General features: G+C 40.5%; 2 protein-coding genes across 5 annotated transcripts in view; one reads left to right on the top strand and one right to left on the bottom strand.

Moving 5' to 3' along the window:
* Positions 1 to 7,951, bottom strand: part of FARS2 (phenylalanyl-tRNA synthetase 2, mitochondrial) — a 245,632-nt gene extending 237,681 nt beyond the window's left edge. Inside the window, exons 1-2 of one of the 4 annotated variants that reach the window (XM_014940922.1) lie at positions 7,884 to 7,951; positions 1,086 to 1,159 (exon numbers count right to left, since the gene is read on the bottom strand). The gene's annotated coding sequence lies outside the window, so the exon portion shown is untranslated. Of the gene's footprint in view, positions 1 to 1,085; positions 1,160 to 7,604; positions 7,750 to 7,868 lie in introns of those variants that run through there. The other 3 variants (XM_014940919.1, XM_014940920.1, XM_014940921.1) reach the window with 3 other exon arrangements.
* Positions 7,711 to 25,551, top strand: part of LYRM4 (LYR motif containing 4) — an 85,894-nt gene continuing 68,053 nt past the window's right edge. Inside the window, exon 1 of the mRNA XM_014940923.1 lies at positions 7,711 to 8,157. Within this exon, the coding sequence (XP_014796409.1) occupies positions 8,072 to 8,157 (86 nt within the window). The 5' untranslated portion in view covers positions 7,711 to 8,071. The remainder of the gene's footprint in view (positions 8,158 to 25,551) is intronic.

The following is a 25,551-nucleotide window of genomic DNA, read 5'->3' as shown; positions in this document are numbered from 1 at the left end:
ATCATTTCAAAAAAAGGCAAAAGTTAAACAACCATGAAAATCATCTACATAAAAAAAAAAAAAACAAGAAAGGAAACGTGTATAATGCCAGGAAAAAAATTAAAAACAAACAAAAAAACCCCCAAAAATCCAACAACCCTAACAACAACAAAAACACCCACAAAAAAACCAACCACATCTTGGGCAAAACTGATCCTAAGCTATGAAGCATCTCTGAAAAAGCTAATCACAGAATTTCTAGACCACAGCAATACTTAATTCAGGACAGATGAACTCTTATAAATCTTGACAGAATGGTACTTCAAGCTATTTCTTCCCCCATTCCTCTTTCCTACAGAATGTTAAACCCATCCCTACAGGAAAGCTGTCAGCTCCATTTCATAGGTCTGCATCCACACCTAAATCCATCCTCAACCCTAGTTTCAGCTAAGACACAAAACTTCACGAAGAGACACAGACACACATTCCTTTTAGCCTGTTCTCCTATCAGGACAGGAACATATCAACAGACTGGATTTGGGATGGCAGCATTTCCAAGGCCATAACTGTTGCCTCTCCCAAAAGCTCACTGAGCTCACTCCCGATTCACCAGAGCATCCTATGCTGGATTCTACATTGCATCAGTTCAATTATAAGTGGTCTGTAAAGTAAGAAGAACCTAATTCTGCCACCTGTTTTCATGCTGAACAGCAACTCATTGCTTATGTAGTTGGACAGATTTCAAACCGATTATATTCAAAGCTATAGACATACTCCAATATAAAGATGATAGAATTTGTCCTTCAGAAGATTATCATCTTCTACCTGTCTGCCTGTTACTGTTATCTACCTGTCTTTATATCTTAAGTCTCTTGGGGTTTTTTTCAGTCTTTGAGTGAGGAAATGCATGGATTCTATACGGAAAGCAAAGCTAGATATTTAGCATATGGGTTAGCACAACTGTCTTTAACAGCTGATGAAGAAAGATTTTTTTTTTATTATTACTAACATAGAGAAGGACTGAAAACTTGCTATTCCCTAAAAAGGCTGGCAGTTATGGTGTCAAAGACAGATTCGGAAAGCTAAATTTATTTGCAATTACTTACCCACAACCAGAGATAATCTTTCCTCAGCCTTGCTTCTTTACACATTAGCTTTGCTTCTTCTCTTCAGGGACTGGCTGAAAGACAAATTTTGGCACAGTCATCTCAGATATAAAAAAAAAAAATGAAACAGAAATAAAATTAAAAGAAAGTTCTGTCTAAGTGTGAAGCCATATAGGAAATACTGACAATTCACCTTATTATACAAATGCATCAGAAGCATGAGATATTTAGAAACATTTCCCTAATGCACTATCATGAATGCTGGCCAGAGCTCTGGGGACATAAAACAATAGTGACAAAAGATGAAAGACCAGAAGTGTCAAAGATCACACAAAATTATGTTATCTTAAACAGTACCATTACTAAAATTCAGTGATACAGGTATATTGTTTTCCTCTCTTTAATTAAAACGTTGCCCCATAGTTTCTTTTCCACTCCAGAAATATTCTCTTTAGATTCCTTGCTTCAGCTTCATATTTAAACTGTTGTATTTCTTCTAGACCAGAAGTCCAAGCTATCAGAACAAAATGTCATATGAATGCATAGTATCATATGAAACGAAAACGCATTACAAATGGAAAGTCGTATCTCTCCTCCCCTCATCACACCATCAGAAAACTAAACAGCCTACTTACAACCCATTTAATATTTGTTGCTTTACACATCCATTGTAAATCACAGTTTTGCTTAACCTTTCTTTCCCTAAAAAAAATTAAAATGTTAGTCTCTTCCACAGGTCCCATTCTCAGAGGTCACATCTTACCCAGTAACACATTTTCAACATATTATACAAGCACTTTCCACTTTTTTTTTTTTTAAACTTGGATAACATGTTTTCTTACATGACCTCCACTCCACTTTACAGCAATGGGATACTTCTACTCCACTGATACTTTGCTCTGGGAGTTGCTTCCAAGAAATGATCACACAAGGAGCATTTATAAGAAAATGCTTAGTGAAGTGAATTTTCTGAGAAGAACTTAAGCAATAGCCCGTGACTTGAGTGGAGCTAGCCCTTAGTATAGAATCATAGAATGGTTTGGGTTGGAAGGGACCTTAAAGATCATCTAGTTCCAACCCCCCTGCCATGGGCAGGGACACCTCCCACTACAGCAGGTTGCTCAAAGCCCCATCCAGCCTGGCCTTGAACACTTCCAGGGATGGGGCATCCACAACTTCCCTGGGCAACCTGTTCCAGTGCTTGTATCTTCTGACAAGAGGGCCCACACCCACAATCCAGGGAGCAGAAGAACCAAGATGCACCCAGGCAGCAGGTTGTCTTTGATTTCCCATACCTGGGACGTGGGACTGGTTAACCACAAAAAACCCTACAGCACCGCACTAGCTGTGCACGAATCCCCAACGCTGCAGCACGGAGAATCCAGGATGAGCAGCCTGACCTTCCCCTTTACCATCACCATGTGACTGTGGGTATGCTTTTATACATATTCACATACACATTCATATATGACAAAAATAAATTCAAGAGAAGAAAGAATTCTGCTCTAGGAAGACACCTTAGATGCAACCATGATCTTTAACAGAAAAGTTTGGCGGAACCATTTGTTACTAACCTGGCAAACCAGAAACCACAAGTCAGCAAAAGAGGCACAGGGGGGTGGCTAGAAAGAGATTCTCAGTTGCTCTTAAGTACAGTATTAGTCCTTGTTTTCCAGCTAAGTTTGCTTCCCAAGCTAAAAATTTCAACACCCACAAAAAAAATAAAAAATAACTAAATCAATTAGGGTGGCTGGATGACAGCAATGGAGAAATATGATGATAGCGTAAATCACGGAGGAGGAAGAGGAATTATACAGCATGACTCTAAGGGGAATAAATGGAAGAGTGGGATGAATTTAGGAAAGAAGGTGGCCTAGGCTAAGCGTCAGAAAACATTTCTTTTAACAGCAAGATACAACATAAAGTAGAATATTTTTCCCACGGAAAGGGAAGTTATTTAAGACTAAATTAGATAAAACACTGGAAAGTGCAGCAAAGAAAGCACTTCTGAATTGATGAGGTCACGGATGAGAACACTTAATAAATCCTTTCCTTCTCGCTTCTCATGATTAGGTTTCTCAGTAAGATTTCAGTATAACAACCAACTATAGAGCAAAAAACACATAAATTTCTTGTTGGGTTCTCGTCTCAAAAAATACCTTGGATTTCATCAGCATTAAGGTTAGAAATGTAATTTGCACTTGATGCAACTATTACACACTGAACTATTTAAGCACTATTCATAATTTTAATCCCCTATTACTTATTCTCTTGCCTGCTGCTGTAACACAAAATTATCCTTTTAATTCTGGACTTTATAGCATTTTTATTTCAGATATTTCAAAGTACTTTACCAACATATATTGACTATCAACATCCTTCAAAATCAGTACAGCATATATCAACATTGCATGTCATTGGTCCAGATGTTATCCCATCCTGTGATTGCTGAACTGTCCAGCTGCTTAACACGATACATAATTAGCAGGCAACATGATGTCTGTGAAATCCTCTGGGGTTGCACGTGGCCACAGTAGATTAGAAGAGTAAAACTGAGTCCAAAAAGAAAACAAAATTCAGTGTTTCTTTCAGTTCAATGCCTGCAGCATGCAAGATCACAAACCAGCAAAGGTTTAGGAGCAGTGATAAAGTAAGCATACCCTTACCTGACCAAGTATTTCAACAGAAAACCCACTATTGGTTTGGGGTTTTTTCCTTATTATGACTGTTCTTACAGTCTTACTTTAAGCAATACACAACATTCTGCAATTCAGTTCAGAAAGAGATAGGGTAACTTAACAAAAAGTGACTGACAGAAGAGTTTTGTCCCATTTTTTTCTTCCCTTTGAATTCTCACGTAGAATTTTCCAAAATGCACAAATAATCTAGAAACATAGATAAATTTGAAAGATGGAAGTTGTTTCTCCTGCTGATTAAAAATGCTTTCTTCTATAGGGCAACCAAATAAATAATTTTATTTTTTTTTTTAAAAAGCAGAGTTCTTCAAGGCCTCCTTTGGACAGTGTGGAAATCTTACTCACTATAGGGAGTAGTTCAGTTATAGTGACTATATAGTGACTAAAATCCCAAAATTCTCATGATTTATAGTCCAAATTTTAAAGGTCCTGCTCTGTACTGGATAGGATCTCACTGTGTGCAGTACTGTCCATCAAGAACTAATAGCAGGGAGTAAGAGAGAGAAACCACACCACCACAGCAGGGAGAAGTTAGCATGTTTTCACAAACTGAAAAACAACAATTAAAAGAGATGATAATGTCACAACAATCAATTATCATTCTGACCCCCAAAGAAAAATAATGAACATGAACAGCAGCGTAACAGGAAAGCGCACGCTCTCTTAAAGTGTTGAGTGCCATGTCATCAAGCTGCAATAGCGTACCACGAGGAACAATTTGGCAGCCAATGACAAAATATCCATTATGTACCAGAGAATGTAACAGCTGTTTGCTTTCACACCAGCCCACAGCCTCTGCAGGTATTTCATACAAATTCTTCCTCCCCCCTGCTTTTTTTTTTTTTTGAGCAGCAACATATTTAAAATACAAACAACTATTCCAGATACCGATACTATTATATCAAACTGCTCATTTATCTCAAGAGATGCAGAGGGGCACAGGCCATCTTCTTTCCTCAGACCAAATGCAAAAACTTCTGTACAAATGAACATTGACCAACCTCCTTTAACGACGATTATATGTACCACTGCAATCAAAGAAAATGTATCTCTAGCCTCATCCCCATAAAACATAACAAGAAAACAGCACTCAGTTTTAAATCAGAGAAGATTGGGGGTTAAAAAAAATCATCTGTCCTTGGCTTGATTGGTTCTGGCTTGATGTCTAAATTAAATTCAGGTGTGGATTCCCCCTAGGGAAGGAGGAGGCAGTTAATGAAGTGATCATTACAGCTTCCCTGTACATAAGACTCCGTTGTCACAGGACACAACAGTGGTCATTTGGGCTGCTTCTGTCCTTCAAATTCTCTGCAGGCTTGCAGTGATGCACATACACAGAAGGCTAACAGAAACACAGGTACCCCAGTCACAGCAGAGGCAATGCCCACTTACTGGAGAACAGCAGGTCTTCTGAGATCCATTGCTTCCAAGAAAACATAGTAATAAATACTTAAGAAAATTAATTTTTTCAGTCAACAGCACCAATCCAACTATGCAAAGACAAGAAGTTTCTGCTAACAGTTGTTCTTCTCTCCTTGAGTATAATAAAGGTTAAGCCAGGAAAGGGACACAAGAGGAAAGATTTTTTTTCTTTGGTATGTTTATTTTGCATTTGATAGTACACTGCATATGCTCATTGCTTATTCTAAACGTATGAGGTTTCCATGCTTCTTTAAGAGAAAAATATGGTTATCTAAAAAAAATTTTAAAAAAATAATCACAAAAACTGTCAGTTTTAGCAGATTAGCACTTGAGGCTATTTCAGAATCATTTATAATTACTTTACAAATATTAAATCAATAATGTTCTTGTAAACAAAATTTAGTTAACATGTTTTGCTTTCTCCCCAATTACTCTCTCATATTCTAGAGCTGAAGGCTGTAACATCAAAACTTTATTTCTCATAATAAGAGGGCTGGTGCAAATTTAGATGGAATGATTGCCATGCTAATCGACAGAATGATTTTACATAACTTCACTAAACTTTCAAAGCTAGGTTTTGTTCTGTACACAACCAATTTTTATCTCTTAAACTGTCTGAAGCCCATAATCAAAGCAAAGGGCTGGGTTGCCACTGTTGCTTTCAGAGAAGATGATAAATCTGCTGATAGAAAACAAGAGTTCTGCTAACACATATTAAGCACCCTAGCCACCAGCAGCTACAAAGATGAAGGAGTACCTCAGATGAACTTTACTTCTGGCATGGAAATCAGTGTCAACAATTTGGCCTGGGCTACAAGAAGAATTTGGTTGGTCGCACAGGTAACTAAAGAGCATGTTTGCTTTATATATTTCTGTTTGGGTTTCCTGAATGCCAAAAGCTAGCCCAAAACATATTGTTTTGTAACTTACAAAGGAAGGCCTCAAAAGCATGATGCTTATCACAGTGTCTCAGTTACTTATATTTTTCTACAAATGCAACATTTCCTCTAACATTTCTAGTTTTAGTTTTAATAAAAAGAATAACCAAGAAATTTGGTATGTATGAAAAATCTCGGTTTCCAGAAGCCTACAAGGGCTGCTAAAATATAGCATACTCGCAAAGATGAATTTGAGATAACTACATGCATGACTATATTATTTACACAGAGGAGCACAGAACTATTTTAGTTCTACGCAATAAACTGTCAGTTGCATCAGATTACACAGAGGAGCACAGAACTATTTTAGTTCCACGCAATAAACTGTCAGTTGCATCAGATGTAAAACTGACACCAATAATAATACCCAAAGCACACATACAATAAAATGAGGTCAATTAGCAGCAGCAATTGAAGCACTTATGCCAGATGCGTAGAATGTAGATAAATATCTACTATATACAGAACATACATGTAACAATCATGTAACTATTATAAATACATTGTGTTATTGATAATATTTAAAAATCAGTATTAAATACAGCTGAGGCATCATAGGTGTAAGTTACAAAGTCATGTTTATTCTGGAGTGGCAAAACTTTCAGCAGAAGAGGATACTCGGTAAATTTCATTTCCAGCAACAAACACAGCAGGCCGCCACTGGTATAAACAATAAAGGAGATGCTTAAGTAGAAAAAAAAAAGCCACAGTAGAGAAGAGTAAAATCCAAGATTTAGCAAACAAAGAGGTAGAACCTGCTTTTTAAATGGTTGAGGTAACCTGCTGGTGTGCGGGCTGTACAACACAGAGGCAATGCTGACACCGATTCCTACTTGGCGACTGCCCTCCTAAAGATCAGTTTCAACACAGGTGGGCCTGTGTGTTAAAATCACCCAGAGCTCAACAGTTATTCCCTTTCTGAAAACCTGCACAAAGGGAGAACCTTAGGGGAGGGCACCGAGAAACACAGTCATTTCTCTGGGCTGCGGAAAAAAGTAAGAAAAACAGTAAAGATGGTTTCCCATTGAAAATAAAAGCACAGAGGCAAAGAAATCCTTGCTAACCTCGTTCAGAGACTGCCACTGCTTACCTGAACCAGCACCTGGAGTATAACCACACAGATCGAGTTAGCTTAAGTAACAGAATTCAACTTAGAAGAGCATGCTGAGAGAGGAAGAGCTCACACACCACCACAGCACGCCGGGTGGCACAGGGGAACATTCACTGCGCTCAGAGAGGGGCTGCAACGCCATCACCAAACACACATCACCTGTTGCTCCTTTCCAGGCCCTGCACCAACCCCCCCTTGCCACCCTCCACCTCCCCGTGCAACACACCCGCCGAACAACACCCCACTGCCACCCACCAGCTCCTCTGAACCCTGCCTTCCCCTTCCCCGCGCCTTGGGCCTTCTTCCCTCCTTCCCCGCCCCACCCCCGGCTCCGCCAGCGCTTGGGCCGCACCGAGCGAGGCCGACCGGAGCCCTGCCGGGGAAGCGGCGGTAGCGCCTTCAGGGAAAGCCGAGGCTTGATAGCAGAAACGCCGCGGCGGAGCCACCGTTCCCGCGGCGCCGGCCAGGGCCGACCCGGCGGGCCTGGCTCCCGCCCCGAACCCTCCGCACGGAAAGGCGCCCGCCGCCCTTCGCGGCTGCCGCAGCCGGCGAAGAGCCCTCAGGCCGCGACCTAGTGCTGGGCCCGGGTCCGGTGGAGCCGCGGCCGCCGCCTCACCGATTCGCCACTCACCGCCCGGCCGTGCCTTCCCGCTCCTGCCGCCGCCGCGGCTGCCCCCGCCCCTGCCTGCCCGCCGCGGAGGCGCGCAGAGAGGCCGGCGCGGGTGGCAGGAGGCGGCTCCGGGGGCCGGCGCGGCCTCGGTCGCTGCGGGCGGGGAAAGGGGCCTCGCTGCGGGGAGGACCTCGCCTGGCACCGGCAACATGGCAGCGTCCAGCCGGGCCCAGGTGCTGCGGCTGTACCGGGCCCTGCTGCGAGAGAGCCAGCGCTTCAGCGGCTACAACTACAGGTGCGCTGCCGGCCCGGGCGGGGACGGGCTCCGGGGACAGGCAGCGGCTCCGGCCCCGCTTCTCCCCGCGAAAGCGTGGGGGTAACGGGGATGAGGGGAGAAGCTGGTGTCATTCAGGGCTGGGCCGGGTAGGAGCTGGTTTCTGGCGGGCGCAGGGGAGCTGTGACCTCCGGGGAGCCCGCGGGGGGGCGGGCGGCTGCCCAGGCCGAGCCGTGCCCCGGGGGGTAGGAAGAGGGCCCGGGGCCGGGCGCGGCGGTCGGCTGGGGCTGGGGCCGACTCGGGGCACTGGGGAGGGTCAGTCCCTGTGCCTGACCCCGGGCTGCCTCCGAAGCACCAGGTAATGGGCCCTCCCTGTGGTAGGAGAAAGGGACAGGACAGAGATTGTCCCGGCCTGAAAGTCTCGTCCGGATGCTGCCCTTCTCCTGTCGGGGAGGGCCGGGGTCAGGGTTGCCGCCGTGGTTGTGCTGGCGGAGGCTGGCTTGCCCCCCACCGAACCCCAGCGCCATGTGCTGTGCCCGAGCGTGGGGTGCTGTGTGCAGTGAGGGAGCAGGGTTCTCTCCTCCCGCTCCTCCTCTGGCTGTGGGTGAAAGACACGCACCGTTTTTTGGCTTAAGGGTATGCCTGCCTGCTACAGGCATAGGCCTGGTCTCCGTTAGGTATCTGCTGAGTTCACAGGAGGTGCCCCCCACCAGCGCTGGCAAAATTGTATTACCCACTGGCAGTTTATTCAATTTACCGCTCAGTTGGACCACAGGCAGAGGCACGTGAGCTACCTTTGCTGTGAATCATCTCCAGCCTAGCAAGAATCGGGAACAGAAGCCTTTGAACTTGCATAACTATGGTGAGCTCTGCGCTCTTCAAGGCATAAATATTCCCCAAACCTCAAGTGTGAGGCAGTGCCCCGAGAAGAAAGGCTGTGGGGCTGAAACTGAGCTGGCGCTAATGAATCTTGCTAACTCCATGCAGCAGCGTCTGCGTGCACCACGTTCCTCGCCTCCTTCTTTAGTTCCCCTGCTGTCAAGGCTTCCCTCTGCTCTTTGCTGTCCTGAGTTATTCTGACTAACAAAGAGAGGATTGTACATAACAGTGGTGGCTTGAGGCCTGTGAGATGTGCAGCTGGTGAACAGTTGAACGTATCTCCCGTCTGGGCCATGGAGTTTTTACAGCAATGGGTTTGTGCTGGGAGGTGATCAGTGAGGAAGCTGAGCCCACAGCAGTGGGAGGAAGTAGGCCAGCGCCACCTGACAGTGGTTGTACCAGTAATGGGTGGCACCAGCCTCACAGACCACATGTGGGGCCCCCTCTGCCCAGCTCCTTGCTGGTGGAGCACAGGGGACTTGGGAAATCGTTGTCATCTCTTCTCTGTAAACCATATCGGGAACCCAGCCACCCTCCTCAGGTCCCCCAGAAATGAAGTAGGTACCTGGGGGCGGTCTTGTCTGTATGGAAATTTTGGCTTGCAGCTCAGAGGCAAGACTAACTATCACACAGCAAGAGCTGCACCAATGAGTTTTCTGCTTTTTGCTTTCACAATGCAAAACCTTTCATTCGTTTTCTTTTAGTGTTTTTATACTAGCAAATTTTAAAGTCTAGAAATCATAACATATGTATGTTTACCTTGGTTATCTAATTTTTTTGACACAATTTCATTGTGCCAGTTCTCCTTTTCCTTAAAGGAAAGATCTCAGTTTTTGATGGCCTGTCCTTAGATACTGTAAAATCAGCAACTGTATAAAATCTTGCGGCCTATACGCATTGTGAGCACTAAAAGCAATAGCAATTTTAGCAAGAAACAATCGGCAGGTATTGTATGTAGAGATCTGCTGGGACCATAACAACTCTTCTGCATTGGTGTTTACGCTGCACCCATAGCTAAAATGGACACCCCACTAGCTTCTTCTGTGCCAAGATAAGCAGTCCTCAGGGCTGCTGTAATGTGATACGGTAATACCCTGCAGTAAACCTAATGACTTTGTAAAGAACCAATTTGTAGCAAAGTAGAAAGTATTAAAGATTAATCTTATTGATTTATTATTTCAGTGAGAGAATTTCCAAATATTTTATTATTGCAAACAGAGCGTATTTGTAAGTGTGTGTCTGGAGTGGGATCAGCTGGTTATTGTCTCCTTACTCGCTTGCTGTGCTTTTTCTCTTAAATGTGTACAGATTGTGATGGAAAAGTCAATATTTTTTTGTGACTTTCCCAGTAAATATATTCTATATGTCATCTGGTAGTACCAAATTTTCTTCTAGCACCCTAAAGAACTTTTAGTACCTTAACTGAGAAGAATAATGTTCATATCTTAAAGTAGCTGAGGTTACCACGGACAGCCTTCAGAATAACAACACAAAGGAGCATCTGTAGTAAATGTTATGGAGAGTTTGGAGGCCCAGATGTGTAGGCCAGGTTTTAACAACAGGGACAGAGAATTTAGTAGACTGTAAGTTATTCCATGTCTGCCCTTCTGCCCTGTTACCTGTGCAGACAGTCTGAGGAAGGGAGAGTGATTTGTACTGGAGCAAAATCAATATGCGAAGAGGGAAGATGTTGGGTTTTGAGTCAAAAAGGTGGTTCTTAATAAACATACTGTTTTCTTCTGCTTAGTTGACAAAAAGTAGATCCTCTGATGGTTTATAATGTGTCAGATTACAGTCTCAACTGAATTGATTTAAGGGATAATTTTGTAAATAGAATTTCATTTGTTATTTAAATAATGGCTTTATGTTGTGTCTCTTTTTCGGTAAAGAAAACAGAACTTGTGAAAGCTGTTAAAACACATCTGGTTGCAAATGAGGATAATCTGAAGTTTAAAGTTTCTTGTTTGTTTAACATAACTGAAGCTCAGTGGTCAAAATGCATAGGAATCTAGTTGAAGAGGGTTTTCTCTAGAAGGCTGGCACAGGACTGGAGCAGGTCGCCCTGAGAGATTTTGACATCTCTGTTTTTGAAGGTTTTCATGACTGGTTTAACTAAACTGCACCTGACCATGTTGCGGGTAGGCCTGCTTCAAGTGGGAGGTTGTCTTGGATAACTCCAGAGATTATACCAACGTTACTATGATTTTCAGGTCCTTGGCCTAAAAAGACACCAACACTGGCTAATAAGTCCTAGGAAATATCACATGACATGCTTCTGACTCATCTCCTTTCTAATTCTTTAATTTCTTGTAGTTATGAGCAATATCAGAAGCTCTAAGTGTCTCTTGAAATTTTTCTACAAATAATTTCTTTGTTTCTTTTAAGGTATTTCTTGATTTATTGTATAATTATTTCTTATCCATTATCTTCTCTGTTAACTGGTGGATGTTGCATTTTTATTTATAGATATCTTTTTCTTGTCTATATAAATCACATTTTAATGAAATTTGATTAGAATGTGCAATATTATTTGATTTTATTAATAAAACTACCCAGAATATAGAAGAATCAGGGAAGGAAATTTTTCAAAACAAGTTTTGCATTGGAAACAAGTTAATTAAATGCATGATTCTATGATTTTAAAACTCGTAAGTCTGATTTTTGCAAATCTCTGTGAACCTGAGAACAAAACTGAGCAAAATTAAGTTATACCTTTTTTTCAGTGCCAATTGCTTTTTCTGCTGTGAACAGCATAGTCGTTGATCTGATTTTAGGGATACATAAAACCATAGAACAGCCTGGGTTGGAACAGATCTCCAAAGATCATCTAGACCAACCTTTCATGTGAAAGAGAGCGTACATAATCTCATCTAGCTCTGTGTCCAGTTGCATCTTGAAAACCTCCAGTGACTGGGATTTTACCATGCCCCTGGGGAGGTCATTCCAGTGGTTGATTTTTCTCAATGTAAAAAAATTCCTCCATGTGTCCAAACGAAGCCTCTCCCACTGTAACTTGTGCTCATTGCCCTTTGTCCTCTCCATGTGGCTCCTGAAGAGAGTGCCTCCCTCTTCTTTGCAGCTGCCCTTTAAGTACTGGAAAGCTGTAATGGGATCCCCGTTGAGCCTCCTCTTCTCCAGGTAGAAGAGGCCTAACAACTTCAGTCTTTCTTCACAGGGCAGGTTCTCCAGCCCTTTCACCATCTTTGTGGCCCTCCTTTGGACCTCTCCAGTCTGTCTGCATCCCTATTGAATTATGGGGACCAGAGCTGGTCACAGTACTCCAGGTGCAGCCTGGTAGGCACTGAGTAGAGTAGGATGATCACGTCTGTCTCTGCTAGTAACGTCCTTGTGGATGCAGCCCAGGATCTGATTTGCCTTCATTCTGCAATGGCACACTGCTGATTCGTGTTCACCGTGTTGTCCACCAGGACCCTTCAGGTCTCTTTTGGCAAAGCTGCTCCCCAGCCACACAGATCCTAGCCTCTGCTGGGCTCTTTGTCTATGTCCTTCCAGGTGCAGGACTTTGCACTTGTCTTCGTTAAACCTCATACAGGTTTTGTTTAGTCTTTCTTTGAAAGACTTTTATCAACGTATAGAAAATCTCAACATTTTAAAGATCTCAAGGTGCTTATGATAAGTGCTTCTTTTTTGCTTTGAAAGAAAGTTCAGGAAGTAAAAATTCAGGGGTTCCACTATACAGGGCCAAGCATGTTCTTAAGGTATATTTCGTTTTTTGGCATTAAAGCTATTCTTCAGGAAAAAAAAAAAAAAGTTTGTGGTTCCTTTGTTTTTGCACTCAGCTTAATATTTGAATTCAATGTAAAATTTTGTTGAGACAAAGTTTTAATGTTAGAACTTACATTTCTACAGTTTAAAGTTTTCTGAATGCAGAGTAAAAAGCGATGATAATCACTAAAATAAACTGCTTACTTATTTTTTCTTCATGATGATGAGTTGCTACTTTCATAAGTCCAGGTGGGTCTGAAAAAAAAAGTTCGTAGTCAGTGTTGTTTAATTTGGCACAGATGGACAGGTATTCTGTATGTCTAGAGGTGGTGTATATATAAACTGATCTGTGTTTAAGAAAATATTTAGCTCTTGATCATTGCTGTGTATGCAATGTTTAGTCTGCTTTTTGCAAATAGGAAACTGAAAAAGGAACTATGTCTGATGGCAGCTGCTGTTATGTAAAGATTGACCCTGACTTTTGACTAAACACAAAAATAAATAGAATCATCCTTGAAGGTTTGGACAAGAGGGTTTGCTTTAGCAATGCACCATTTCTGATTGTTTCTCAGCTTTTTAGGCTGAGGAACTGGGACATAGCAGTATATTGGCATTCTCTTTGTTATTTTAATTTTTCTGCATGCTTAATAGCAAGATTCTTAGATACTATGCTCTGGAGAAAGATGTGAAACTGCTATAGGATACTCTTTGAACATAAATTTAATGTGAGAGATTTAAAAAAGAAGTAAATGTGTTCATCCTCTCATTTCCCACATGGAATTCCAATTGTTTAATTTTTAGGAAGCAACATGAAAAATCATTTTATGCCTGTGTTAAATCCTACCTCAGCTTTCTGCTTCCTTTGTTGTTATCTATCTTCCAGGTGTTTATGTTGCTCAAAAGCTCATTTCATTGCATCTGTCATTTCAGAGTTGTTTGAGAGTTGTTGTTAATTGTTTGAGAATGAACGCAACCTTTCTTCTTCCTCCTTGGCAGTTGGGCACAGATGCTGCATCTAACCCCTTAATACCTTGTATCCCTTGGCATGAGGTGGACTTTTGGTGGAGCATGAATGCACAATCAGTATATTGCACTTGTTCCTTGATACTGTTCTTACATATGGGACCCAGAAGCTTTCTTACATGTTACAACTTAACTCAATATGTAGGACCTTTGTGGGTCCTCTTGCAGCGTACCTGATGTAGAAACTTGTATGAATGGTTACATGATGTTAAATCATTGTCCTTCGGTGAAATTTTGTTTTGGCCATTTAATAGACTAATAAATAGCTAACTGTTCTCATGTTGTTTCACACGTCAGTCTAGCCTGTAGTCCATTCCTTTGGGAAAGAGAGCTGATCGAGTAGGTCGATTATCAGGCTGCAGGGGCTTTCTGTTCATGGGCTACACGCTGAGGGGTTTGTGCTACTGGATTTCAGCAAAGGCTTCTTCAGGCCATGCAAAGGCGGGGAACTGCTCGGAAGGTGTCTAGTCCTACTGCTATAACAGTAGGAAAGAGGATGTCCAGGAGTCAGGTATTACTGCAATAGCAATTCAGGCTGTCTGCTTCAGTGTGGTGCCTGTCTCAGTGGTTCCTCACACCAGGGAAGGAGCAGGCTGTGGGAATTGTCAGATACGCACAGGCACCAATTCAGATACAAGAGCAGATGGATTTTTGCACAAGTATAGGTTGAGTTGACTTGTTTTGCATAATGACCTTCAAGGAGACATAAAGCTATAAGAGTCTGCTAACAACTCTTTTGATGCCATGGGTTTCTTTCTCTTCCTCCCAACATACCTTATTTGGTCGCTTTAATCGAAAAATCTTACTCTTCTTTTAGTCCCTGGTATGTAGAATCTAATAACTGGTTCTTTTTGCACTTTTATTACTCAGATAATTTAACAACCACATTAAAATTTTGCATGTGACAGTTATCCAAGCTGAATAAGCCTTTTTCTCCCTGGCTCTCCCAAAGAAGTTTGTGATTGACAAGGTCTGCCAGCAGATTGCCGGCTCTTGGTATCAAGTTTCTGTATGTTAGGGAGGCAAAAAAGACCAACTAGTGGTTTAAAAAAAAAAACAAACCAATAATGAGAAAATAGAGACATGTGATGTTATAGAAAGTACTGTGTTCTTTCTGAAGTGATAGTTTGTAGCTGAGATAAGAAACACAGGAAAAAATAAAATTGTCAGTTCTGTCCAGCAGAGCTGTCTAACTTCTATACAGGAATAAGGTGACAGAACTGCAGCTTTACAATATCCATTTTTTCCTTGGCTGCTCACAGAAAGCAGGTAAGTTATTTTTCCTTCTTGCTATGTGATTGCTGGCTGCATTCTGAGTGATAATAAAGTTCAGGAGTTTGTGAGTTAGTTTCCCACATGATAAGTAAACGGCAATCTCTGTAATCTACTTGAAAAGTACAAAAGAAAGTCGGGGCTGCAAGCAGCTGTGGTGTTCCTGAGCTGGGGGTGCAGGGTGCTTTCCGTCCTGTGCTGTTGCAGACAATTGTTTTGGCCTGGCAGCTGCGTCGCCCAAAATCATGGGCAGAGGGGCACTGCATGTTTGCAGATCAATTTTGTAGAGCATTCACACAGATTTGTGGTTGGCCTTATTAATATCTCTTTCATTGGGGAGTTAAACTTTTGGCATTATTTCTGAGACCACATACCATGTAGGTATTTTGCTATTATGCTATTTTAGGGTCTTTTATGTATATTGCCTTATTCCGTGAGAAACATCTATGCTTGGATAGAAATGTCGCTATTTAAATGCTCTGGATGGTGCTCAATCTGCTGATTGAGGTGGGAACTGTGACAAGGACTGAGATGACTACACTCTAAATTGTAGTAAAACACAGAAATACGTGCACTTTTGGGGAAAATCTAGCGGCATAAGAACGTGATTTTTGGCTTGTCAGAGTTTGGGTCTGGCGGTATTGAAATATTTCCATTTAACTTCAGTATTCTATATGTAAAATATTTTGGAAAGACAACTAAAGCATTCTGTTCCAAAAATGTAAAAACATAACCACTAGGTACCATCAGAACATATTTCTCTGAAAAGAAATTTTAAACCAAATGGAAACAATCTTGCCAAATGTTTTCTTTTTTAAAAAGTAACATTTCCCAACTGAAAATCATTCCATGAAAGTTCTGTTGATCCTGTTCATTAGGAGTTGCTTTCTTGGATTTAAAGGTACATTCACTTTGTCCTTGTAAAATTTTGTTCTTCCTAAATAATAAAGGATGTCTATGCATTGGTTTTGATGTAATTTTCCTGAGTTCATTTTTTGGGGCAGAGGAGTTTTGAATAGTAATAACTTGGAGGAAGAGTTTGGAGCACATACGTGGCGTAGAGAGTTCTGGAAAACTTGAAATTTTATAATTGGAAGACAAATGAGTGGTGGCTTTCACAAAAGGCTGATTAATAGACTTTGGAGTGGTGGCTTTCACAAAAGGCTGATTAATGGACTTTATTTTAGTAAAGGCACCCAAACTGAGTAAATGCGATGTGGTTGCTATCCAAGACATTATTTGTGTTCTTTGTATAGCACAGTAGAACAGGGACATTCTTCTCTTTACGTAAGATTTAATTACCAGTAGAATTTGTTTGGGAACTAATGAGAGTAAAAATTACTGCCTCTGGCAGTGATTCATGCCAATAGACACATGTGTATGATTTCTGGTAAATGAAAAACACTTTGTAAGGTACTAATAGTTTTTAAGTATTGAAATGCTGTCCTAGCTCACTTCATCCTTTCCTTACTCTTGGATGTAGCTTTAACATTTAGATCCTTGCTGTATCTGTTTCTATGCTGCCCATGATGAAAAGATGCTGACATAGTAGCACTCAAGACACAGTAGACACAGGCTATTATTTGAAGTATTCTTTAGAAGATCAGCATTCTGGCTTTAAAAAAAAAAAAATGCAAAAAAAAATTTTTACAAAAAACCCCCACAATGTTTAGAACCACTTGCTGCATCAACAGATAGTAAGGATGCTGTCTGAACTACCTCTTTGATAAAGCTTTTCCCATAGTTTGTTGGTTTTCCAAGAAAAAACAGGCATGAAAAGAAAAACTTGCTTAATTGTTTTCTTGTGTGTGTGTGTGTATACTTAGGACAGCTGTTACATGACCGTTTTGTGCAGAACTTAGTGCGGAGGGTGTCCTCAGTGAGGAATAATTTTGGGATTCTTCTTGATATTAGAATTCTTTTTAAAGGTGAAGGTGCCCCAAATCATTCAGACAATATTCTGCCTAGGATGGCATTATGGAATATGGCCTTTTTCCCTTATATTTTTTCTACATTCTATTCTATTCCTTTTCACCTGATCTCTGTATAAAATTCAAACATTGTTCTCAGGACGCAATGCACAACTGAACATTTCGTATGATAATAGTGAAAGAATTTATGTGTGTTCAGATTCTGTCTTCCTTAACAGAATGTATATGAAATAAAATTTTTCTTTGGGAAAATTTGAAGGTCCTGTGCTGTGAATGACTAAATGCCAGACTTGGCTGGTATTCAAGACTCATAGTACTTTGGACTATATTTTTCTTCAATGTCATATTTGTTACAAAGTCTTATGAAAAGCTGCTGCTTATATGTATTTTTCTAACTTTTTAAATAAATAGCAATTGGTCAAATCACATTTAAGTCTTCTAAAGAAAAGAAGCCTATGCACAAAGTAAATACTGTGTGTGTGTATGCATGTATGAATGTATTGATATCAAGAGGTCAGGAATTCACTTCTGCTCCATTCCATTAATCCTTTTTCAAAAATCTCTTTTTAAAGCAAGCTGTGAAGCCATTGTGGAAATTAAAGGAAGCATGAGGTGTGTTTAGTCTTATTACAAATGAATCTCAATTGAATTGCAGTGCTGCTTTTTTTTTCTTGAACTCAATAGCATTTAGATCAAAAAATGTTTAACTTAAATTTAGAAAATGCTGATGAATAATTTGACATAATTAGCTGTATTTTAATATCACTTGCAAGAAACTAATATTTAAATAAATACAGCTTCGTGAACGTTTTACATCAAATCAGCATGAGATTCAAAATGTCTTGTGGGATTCTGAATACGAGAGCAGTCAGATTCTCCACAAACTTCATTGCCGTGACTTGACACTCCTCCTGAATCTGCTTGTCTGGCCTATCCTGGTCTAGAACCGTTTTAAGACCTGTTTCTAAATCATCAGCTTGTCTTATTTTAGCTGCCAGAGAAAGTATGTTTAAAAAAAAAAAAAATCTTTCCCTGAAACCATAATCAGTTCTAATATATTGGCAATAATCACTAATCCGTTATGGTATTGAAGCTTATAATTATATAATTGAACTTAGTTCTGTGACTTTAAATGCCTGTGAGAATAATTTATTGTATTCTGTGAGGTCAGGCTTTACATAGCTGTCTCCCAGCTTTCTCTTGCACAGCATGTGGTTATTGTGAACTAGTATTTGCTTGCAGGTTACATGGTATTTTTCCTTGGTACTATTTATTTACTTTGTTTCTGCAACAAACATACAGATTATCACACTGCTCAGCTGCAATCACAGGCAGATGTAAACGTCTGTTCATTGTTTGCCTAAGCAGGAGAAATGTAGGTACAGGTTTCCTCCGAGCCTTGGTATTGGAGAAAATGAGTTTATCTTATGGATAGCCACAGTTGATGGTTACGCATTCAGTGAATATTGAACACTTTTCTGCAGACTATGTTAGAATAGCAGTGAGAATTAAATGTAGTGGGGCTGGGGGGGAGGGGTGGTGGTTCAGAAGACATCATTCATTTGCATTGTTAATCACAGTTAAGAACTGGGGAACTGCAAGTGGAAGGGGCTAGGTACAAGCCATCACATTTCATCAAGTTTTGGATTGAATTACTAATGGAATTCCTTGTGAAACAGTAATTCATTCATTCATCAAAATATGCCTCCGCTTGTAATCAATGTTTTTATTTACTTAAGTAACATCAGACTGCTTCCTTCTCAGGAAAATGTTTTAAAGTCAATACAGCTCAAAATGAAGTGCTTAAGACATAGTACAAGCCACAGTACGTCCTACAAGTTTATAGCTTGAATTATGTTCCGGATGTCAAATAGAAGTGTGTTGCGTTGCCTTGAAACTAACCTGCTACAAAGTTCCAAAAAACATCTTTGACTCATCTAAACTATCACAGCATTTTTCTAGTCCAGTAAATTAGCCAATAGGTTTTCAAATTAATGGTCTCTGCGTATAAACTGGTTTTGAAGGGAGGAACATTTATTGATTGACCAAAATAGTTTTATCACTGTCCGAAGTAAATTAGATGTCTCACTCATAATGCTTTTTCCCTGATCTGACTAATTTACAATATGAAAATAAATGTTCAAGTGTTTTGTTTACAAAACAATGCTAAGAAATGAATTTCCTGTAGACATCTAAACAGGTTTCCTGATTTCCAGAGCTATTGAATGCTTTTTTTTTTTACTGAACTTGTTAATTTGTTATTTTCAGTTTGTAATTTATACCAAAAATTGCTGCCCATTATTTGAAGGTTTTGAATTTGAAGATTAATATTAATCAAATTGGTGATGGCACCTTCACAATCACCTCTAAAAGCAGTGGGAACATAGGATGCACATAGTCCTACCAACTACAGCAGTGCAGTGTTGGGCAAATAAGTATACTAATATACTTGAACAGAGCTCCTTGTTCTGTGAACTAGTGGCAGTACTTACTAACTTACATGGATTTTGAGGCTTGATTGTGGGGGTTTATTTCCTTACAGTTTGTTGGAATCCTTGAAGGAGAAATTCTCTATCAGTGCGAGTTATTGCTACCATTAGCTGGGGACTCGGTACTTCTGCAACTTCTGTGGGTAATTTGTTCCGAGATTGGAAACCTTTTCTGCTACTCTGGGGAATGGAAGGTCATGTTGTGTGTCAAAGGGAAGGTAATCTGCCCTGGTCGTAAAATGTTACACTGAAAACATTGTTATGATAAATAGACCACTCTTAATACTTCTTTTCCTCTCCTAATATCTCATGCAGTAACCTTAGCCAATGCTCATCTGAGTAATTGAGTTTTTAAGCCAGATGTTAATTCCACATTTAGAGTAATTGTTATCTGAGAAGAATTTCTTTTTACAGCCACGTGTGTATGAGAGGAATGGAGTTAGTATTTGCTGTATTTTGTTTTCTTACTCGCAGGTAAAGGCCAAAAAAAGAAAACCCTCAATAAAGTGCTACCATCACTCTTGTGATTTTAATTAAAAGTACTATTAAATACTATCTGGTGGTTTTTATAACACATTTTTGGCTAAAAATGCCAAACTTTTTGTGATATATAAATGTACCAGTCTGAACTTAAATCTTGTTCAACAGAATAGATATATATAGATTATGTATTATAGAAATAGAATAAGGTGGGGTGGTTTTTTTCCGCTTTCATAGTGTAAGTCTGAGAGAGAATGTTAAGAGGTTGACTGGAAAACTTTAAAAATTACTGACCTTTCCCTTAGCTTTATCTTCACCTTTAAATTTTAACATCTGAACTTAACAGGCTTGACTATATTAAAAGACAATACTTTGTCAATGTTTCTCTTCCTGGAGAAAGAAAATTGATCTCTCTCTTTGTCTTCCTGAATATTTCTGATCTCCCTTTCTGTTACAGCGGTTAGATGTGTCAGCAGAAGATACGTCAGCAGGTTTATTGAATTACGTCTGTTCACTGGACTGGTATAGCTTAAGTTTTAAATATAATCTTATTTTTCTGTCTGATAATAAATTATATATTGTCTGGTCTGATCAAAGTGTTGCATTGTGTGCTAGGACCTACAGTTTGGAGAGGAAGAGATTATGCACCAGTTTTAGAGGTGGGGGCCATACATAGCCCAAAAGAAACATTGGCTGGTAGATGCTTTTAGCTTCATATTTGGCAGATCATCCATCCCACATTGTTTCTTAGAGTAACTGCAGGAAAAATAATAGAAAAATAGGTGTAACTTTCTTTTTTTCTTTTATGTGAAGTAGCTTTCAAGAATGGTATATTACTTCACTTAGGATTTAGTATTACTTTGATTCATATCTTACTTCTGGACTCCAGAAAGATACGTAGGATATAGGGGTCCTGAGAAGCTGAATTTATTTAACTAGAGCTAGCAGAGGTCTCGGGAATGTTCTAGCTGACCATCGTCATTATGCTCCAAAGATCAAGAGCTGTAGGCATTTTGTTCCAGAACTAGCCTGCAAAGGTTCTGGATTTTTTCAGTGTTTGTTGGTGCAGATAGCACCTGGAGGCACAAGGAGTGGAGAGCCGTAGAGTGCAGAAAGCCGTGGTGGATAGTTCTGGCACATTATGCCTGGTGCATAGAGATGCTACATAATTTATGTGGATGAAGATCAGCTGTGCCTGCCTCAAACCCTCAAATCTGCCTCTCTGACATGGTCCGTGAGTGAACCAGTGACTCAGCTTTGCCAAGCAGAATATTCTTTCATCTTCAAAGCTTGCCTCTGTTCACCCATAGTTGCTTCTGCTCTTTTATCAGCTAAGAAGCTGCATCTGGTTTTCTTTGGGGATGAAGTGACACCCATATTTTGTACCCATTGCATTTCTGGGTTACAGTCTTGGCTGAGGCTGGGATTTTCAGTCCCCATTTCTTTTGTGCTAGCGTTATCATCTATAAAGCTTGTGAACACTTCCACATCCTGTAACTAATTAAATAGAAAAAAATATAGAATGAAAGATGTATTTTACTTGACTTTCTGTGCCTTAGGTAGCGTTCATACTGTACAAAACAGCCTGTATTTATTTTTTTTCTGAGCCTCTGGTAACATAATCACAGCAGTCTGTATCTGAGCTTCCTGAAACATTTCATGTATTGTCCAAAGGCACTGTATTTACATTCCAAATGTCTAAAAATACTATTCAGTACTCTGTTGTATGCACAAAGTAGGACGGTGATTTTGTTATGCATTCCAAATTGATATTATTTTTAGGCTCTGGATTTGACTAATAAACTTTGCATATATTAGAATTTTCTGTGCTGCTAAGTATTACGTTGTAATTTCAAATATCCATCATCATTGTCAAAATTGATGTTGCAAATTTGCTAAACTAAACAAGCAGTGCTTTGCTATAGATGAGGGAAGGTCATTGAGCCATATGGTGATGGCAAGTCCAGTGAGGGATGCTTGTCACTACTGACTGAGTTATAAGAAACAATGATTTTTGGATAAGCTGTAAAGCTGATAGAAATGGATGAGGGGATGAAGTTTGGAGAATAACTCCAGTATTACAAATTCTGTAACTTCTAGTGTGGTCTATAAGCAGACAGAACAGGTGTTCCATTACTTCATATGGATTGTTTAATAAATTGTATTTAAGGTTTATTGTTGTCTTTGTCGTGAGATGACTGGATTCTATCTAATTTCAATGTTATTTCTTTAACTAGATCCATTTTGGACATGTGATGCTTAAATTCCTCTTTCTCAAAAAGTGCAGGTTTACTTGAGCAAAAATCAAGAGGCAAAATTAATCATCTTTATTACTAAAATTAATGGATTGCTTTTGCAAAGTAAAACTTTTGTTAGGAGTCTGTTCTGTACAATCAAAATTACTAGCCTGTCAAAATGACCAACAAAACTTCACCTTAGATAACCTTCAGAGAATTATTTCTTAAAGTCTTTCCTAAGTCAAAATATTTACTTATTATTTTGAAACTGTATGCTGTCAACCTATTTCTGATACTCAATTCCTTTTCTCTTCTAAGGAATTGGCATTTTTATCATTTCCATATTAAAAGAATAATATGGGTACTGTAACTAGATGTTTGCTAAGTCTGTATCTCTAGTTTCAGAAATCAAGCTGTGTTTCAGAAATGTCCATGCAAAATCTCGTTATCATCCAACCACACGACAGTCCAAGAAGTTAGAATATCTCCAGGCTTTATGCCTTGTTGCTTCATTGAAAACCCTGAGCACTATTGCTTTATCAAAGAGAAATCATTTTCTACTGACAAGTGGGAAACTCTTGCATCCAGCTAGACTACTTAGCACCCAGTGGGTTTCTAAATGAACAGTTACAGTTGCCAAGAGGCACAATACAGTTAGCCTTCTTCAGGGTACCCAAGTCATAAGCTAAACTATGTCTCTTCTTGGAATGGAAGATAACCCCTAGCCATGCTGAAGACAGAAATTTTGGTCACAGTGTTGGACTCGAGCTCTAATCTTTCCAGAAAAGTATAATGGAATTTGTAATGGCAATTCACAGCAGGCCAGGCCTTTTTTTAAGAACTGTTCAGAAATAGCAGGGCAGTGAATGGAGTGGTATATATCTGCCTCAAAAGGAAGAAGAGAGAAATCAGCCTTGTCAGGATCTGAACTTGTGGTTTCAAGGCATTCCCCACCTGGTAATTGGGCTGCTGAGCTACCCGGCTGTCCTGGTGAGCAGTTGGCAGGGGCTTGGCAGGGAAAGCTTAGCAGAGAGCACTTTGTCATTTCGGGCCATGGGGACACTTTTCATCTGTGGGAAATTCTGTTTCTAGTTCCTGTAGCATATCCTTGCCTGGTGCCTCGTTATCTGAACAACTTGTTCATTTGGGTCCTTCACTGGTAACCCTCTTTTTTAACCTCTTCTGCAAAGTAACGTTGCAGTTGCAACTCCAATTAAGATTAAAAGAACGCTTTCATTTGGACATCTTACCTTTTTTCTTTTAACCCTGACCTTCTGAAAAGCGCTCCCTTCTGCAGAGATTCTTTACACTTACGATTAAGCCAATAACTGTTTTTATTTTTAGAAGTATAGGAACAAAAATGTATGATTATTTTTGCAGGTCTTTGAAACATAGTTAACTATGAATAGCACTGATAGTATTCTGGGACCGTGAAGAAGAAGGTGTTTGGGAGCTGAAGGTAAATCATGCCTAACCAATATGATTGCCTGGACTTGTGAGCAAGGGGAGAGCAGTGGATGTCATTTAGGATGTCATTTAGTAGATGATGTCATCCTCTACTTTAGGAAAGCTTTTAAGACTGACTCCCGCAACATTCTTGTACCCAAGTTAGGGTGTTATGGTCTGGATGGGTGGACAACCATGCACCTTTAAGACTGGTTGGATGCTGGGGTTTAGAGGATGGTAGGTAATGGGTCTTCAGGGGCTGATCCTGGGACTCATCCTGTTTCATGTCTTTATCAGTCACCCAGAGGAAGTAACAGTGCTTGCTCATTAAGTTTGCTGATGACACCAAATTGGGGAGCCAGTGTACTCAAGGGCAGGGCTACCATCCAGAGAGACCTCAGAAGCATGAAGAAAAAGGCCAGCGGCAACCTCATGAAATTTGGTAAGGAGAAGTGCAATGTCCTAAACCTGGGAAGGAGATGCCTCAGCTACAGAACAGGCTGGGTACTGACTGGGCAGGGAGCAGCTCTGCTGAGAAGGGGCTAGGGATCCCAGCAGACAGCCAGCTGTGTGCTCTGGCAGCAAGGAAGGTCAGGAGCATCCTGAGATTTTCAAAAGTTGCTCAGCTAGCAGATCGAAGGGAGTGATTGTCCCCCTCTACTCACTGCTTGTTAGACTGCATCTGGAGTACTTACACCCCATCCCACCCCCCATACAGGAAAGACATGGGTGACCTGAAGCAAGCTCAGCAGAAACCACTGAGGTGGTTGGGGGCTGAAGCACTTGCCCCGTGAGAAAAGACTGAGGGAAATGGGCTGATTTACCCTGCAGAAGAAACAACATCGAGGAAACCTAATATTGCCCTGTACCCCAAAGTTTCCAGAGCTGCTTGGCAAGAGAACAGAGACAGCAGATATAAAGTGAAGGAAGAGAGGCTTTCAAACTGGCTGTAAGGGACAGCAAAGCAATTGAGCATGTTTCCCAGGTCTGGTCACCATCCTGGTTTTCAAGATGTGACTGGACAAAGCCATGAGTAGTCTGGTCTGATCCCATCGATGACCCTCCTTTCAGCAGGAGGTGGGACGAGAGACGTCCTGAGCTGCTTTCTGATGTGAGTGATTCTGTGACCCTGTTGATCAGGTGGTTATCTGTGCTCTGCTCTTTGAAATAGATACAGGCACAAACTGATTAAAGGATACAGTCAGGGGAAAAAAAATTCTCCTTTCCTAAAAGCAGCTACAAGCATGTCTGTATAAAAATGCAGAGAGGCATTTTCAGTTTTTAGATTGATTAAATAAAATTAAAGGAAACTCTTTTGAAATAGACATGTGTATTAGGATCATTTTCTCTTTCTCACCTAGGGCAACTTGCCCGTAGGAGGTTCAGGTTTTTATTGGAAGCTTTGAGGTACAGAACACGAAGTAGCAAGACGTGCTTTAGAAATAAGTTACAAATCATTCCATCTGATCATAGAGCATTTATAGTATGCACTGGGTCAGTCACCAGCTCTCAAGTGTGTTTTCTAAAGTTTCTAAAGTCAATTTTTGTCCCTCTCCTCTGTTCTTTTGGGGTAATAAAGTATCTCTAGTGCTGTTCTCTTCTCAAATCCTAAGTTTGATTAGAAAATGCACGGAAATAATACTGGGTTAACTAAGAGTCTAATATTTCTGTTTCTTTGCTCTTCTCCACTTCCAGCTTCTAGCCACCACACCCAGTCCCCCAAGCAAATTCTGATTCCAGGAATAGGCTTTGATTTTAGAGAACGGTCAGGTGGTGGTGCTGTGCTGTAATTTGGTGGCAGTGCTGAAAATGTGTCTAGTGGGAACACCTTGGTGATAAAACAGTGCATCCACACCCTTCTATTGGTCCTGTGTTTAATTGTGTAAGTCACAATTACTTCTCTGTGAAGTACTTACCTCTCAGTCTCAAATA

The sequence above is a fragment of the Calidris pugnax genome, unplaced genomic scaffold, assembly GCF_001431845.1.
Source record: "Calidris pugnax isolate Ruff unplaced genomic scaffold, ASM143184v1 scaffold8, whole genome shotgun sequence".
NCBI classification, from domain to species: Eukaryota; Metazoa; Chordata; class Aves; order Charadriiformes; family Scolopacidae; genus Calidris; species Calidris pugnax.
Note: the sequence above shows the minus strand (reverse complement) of the source record. Positions and strands in the feature narration are given on the sequence as shown.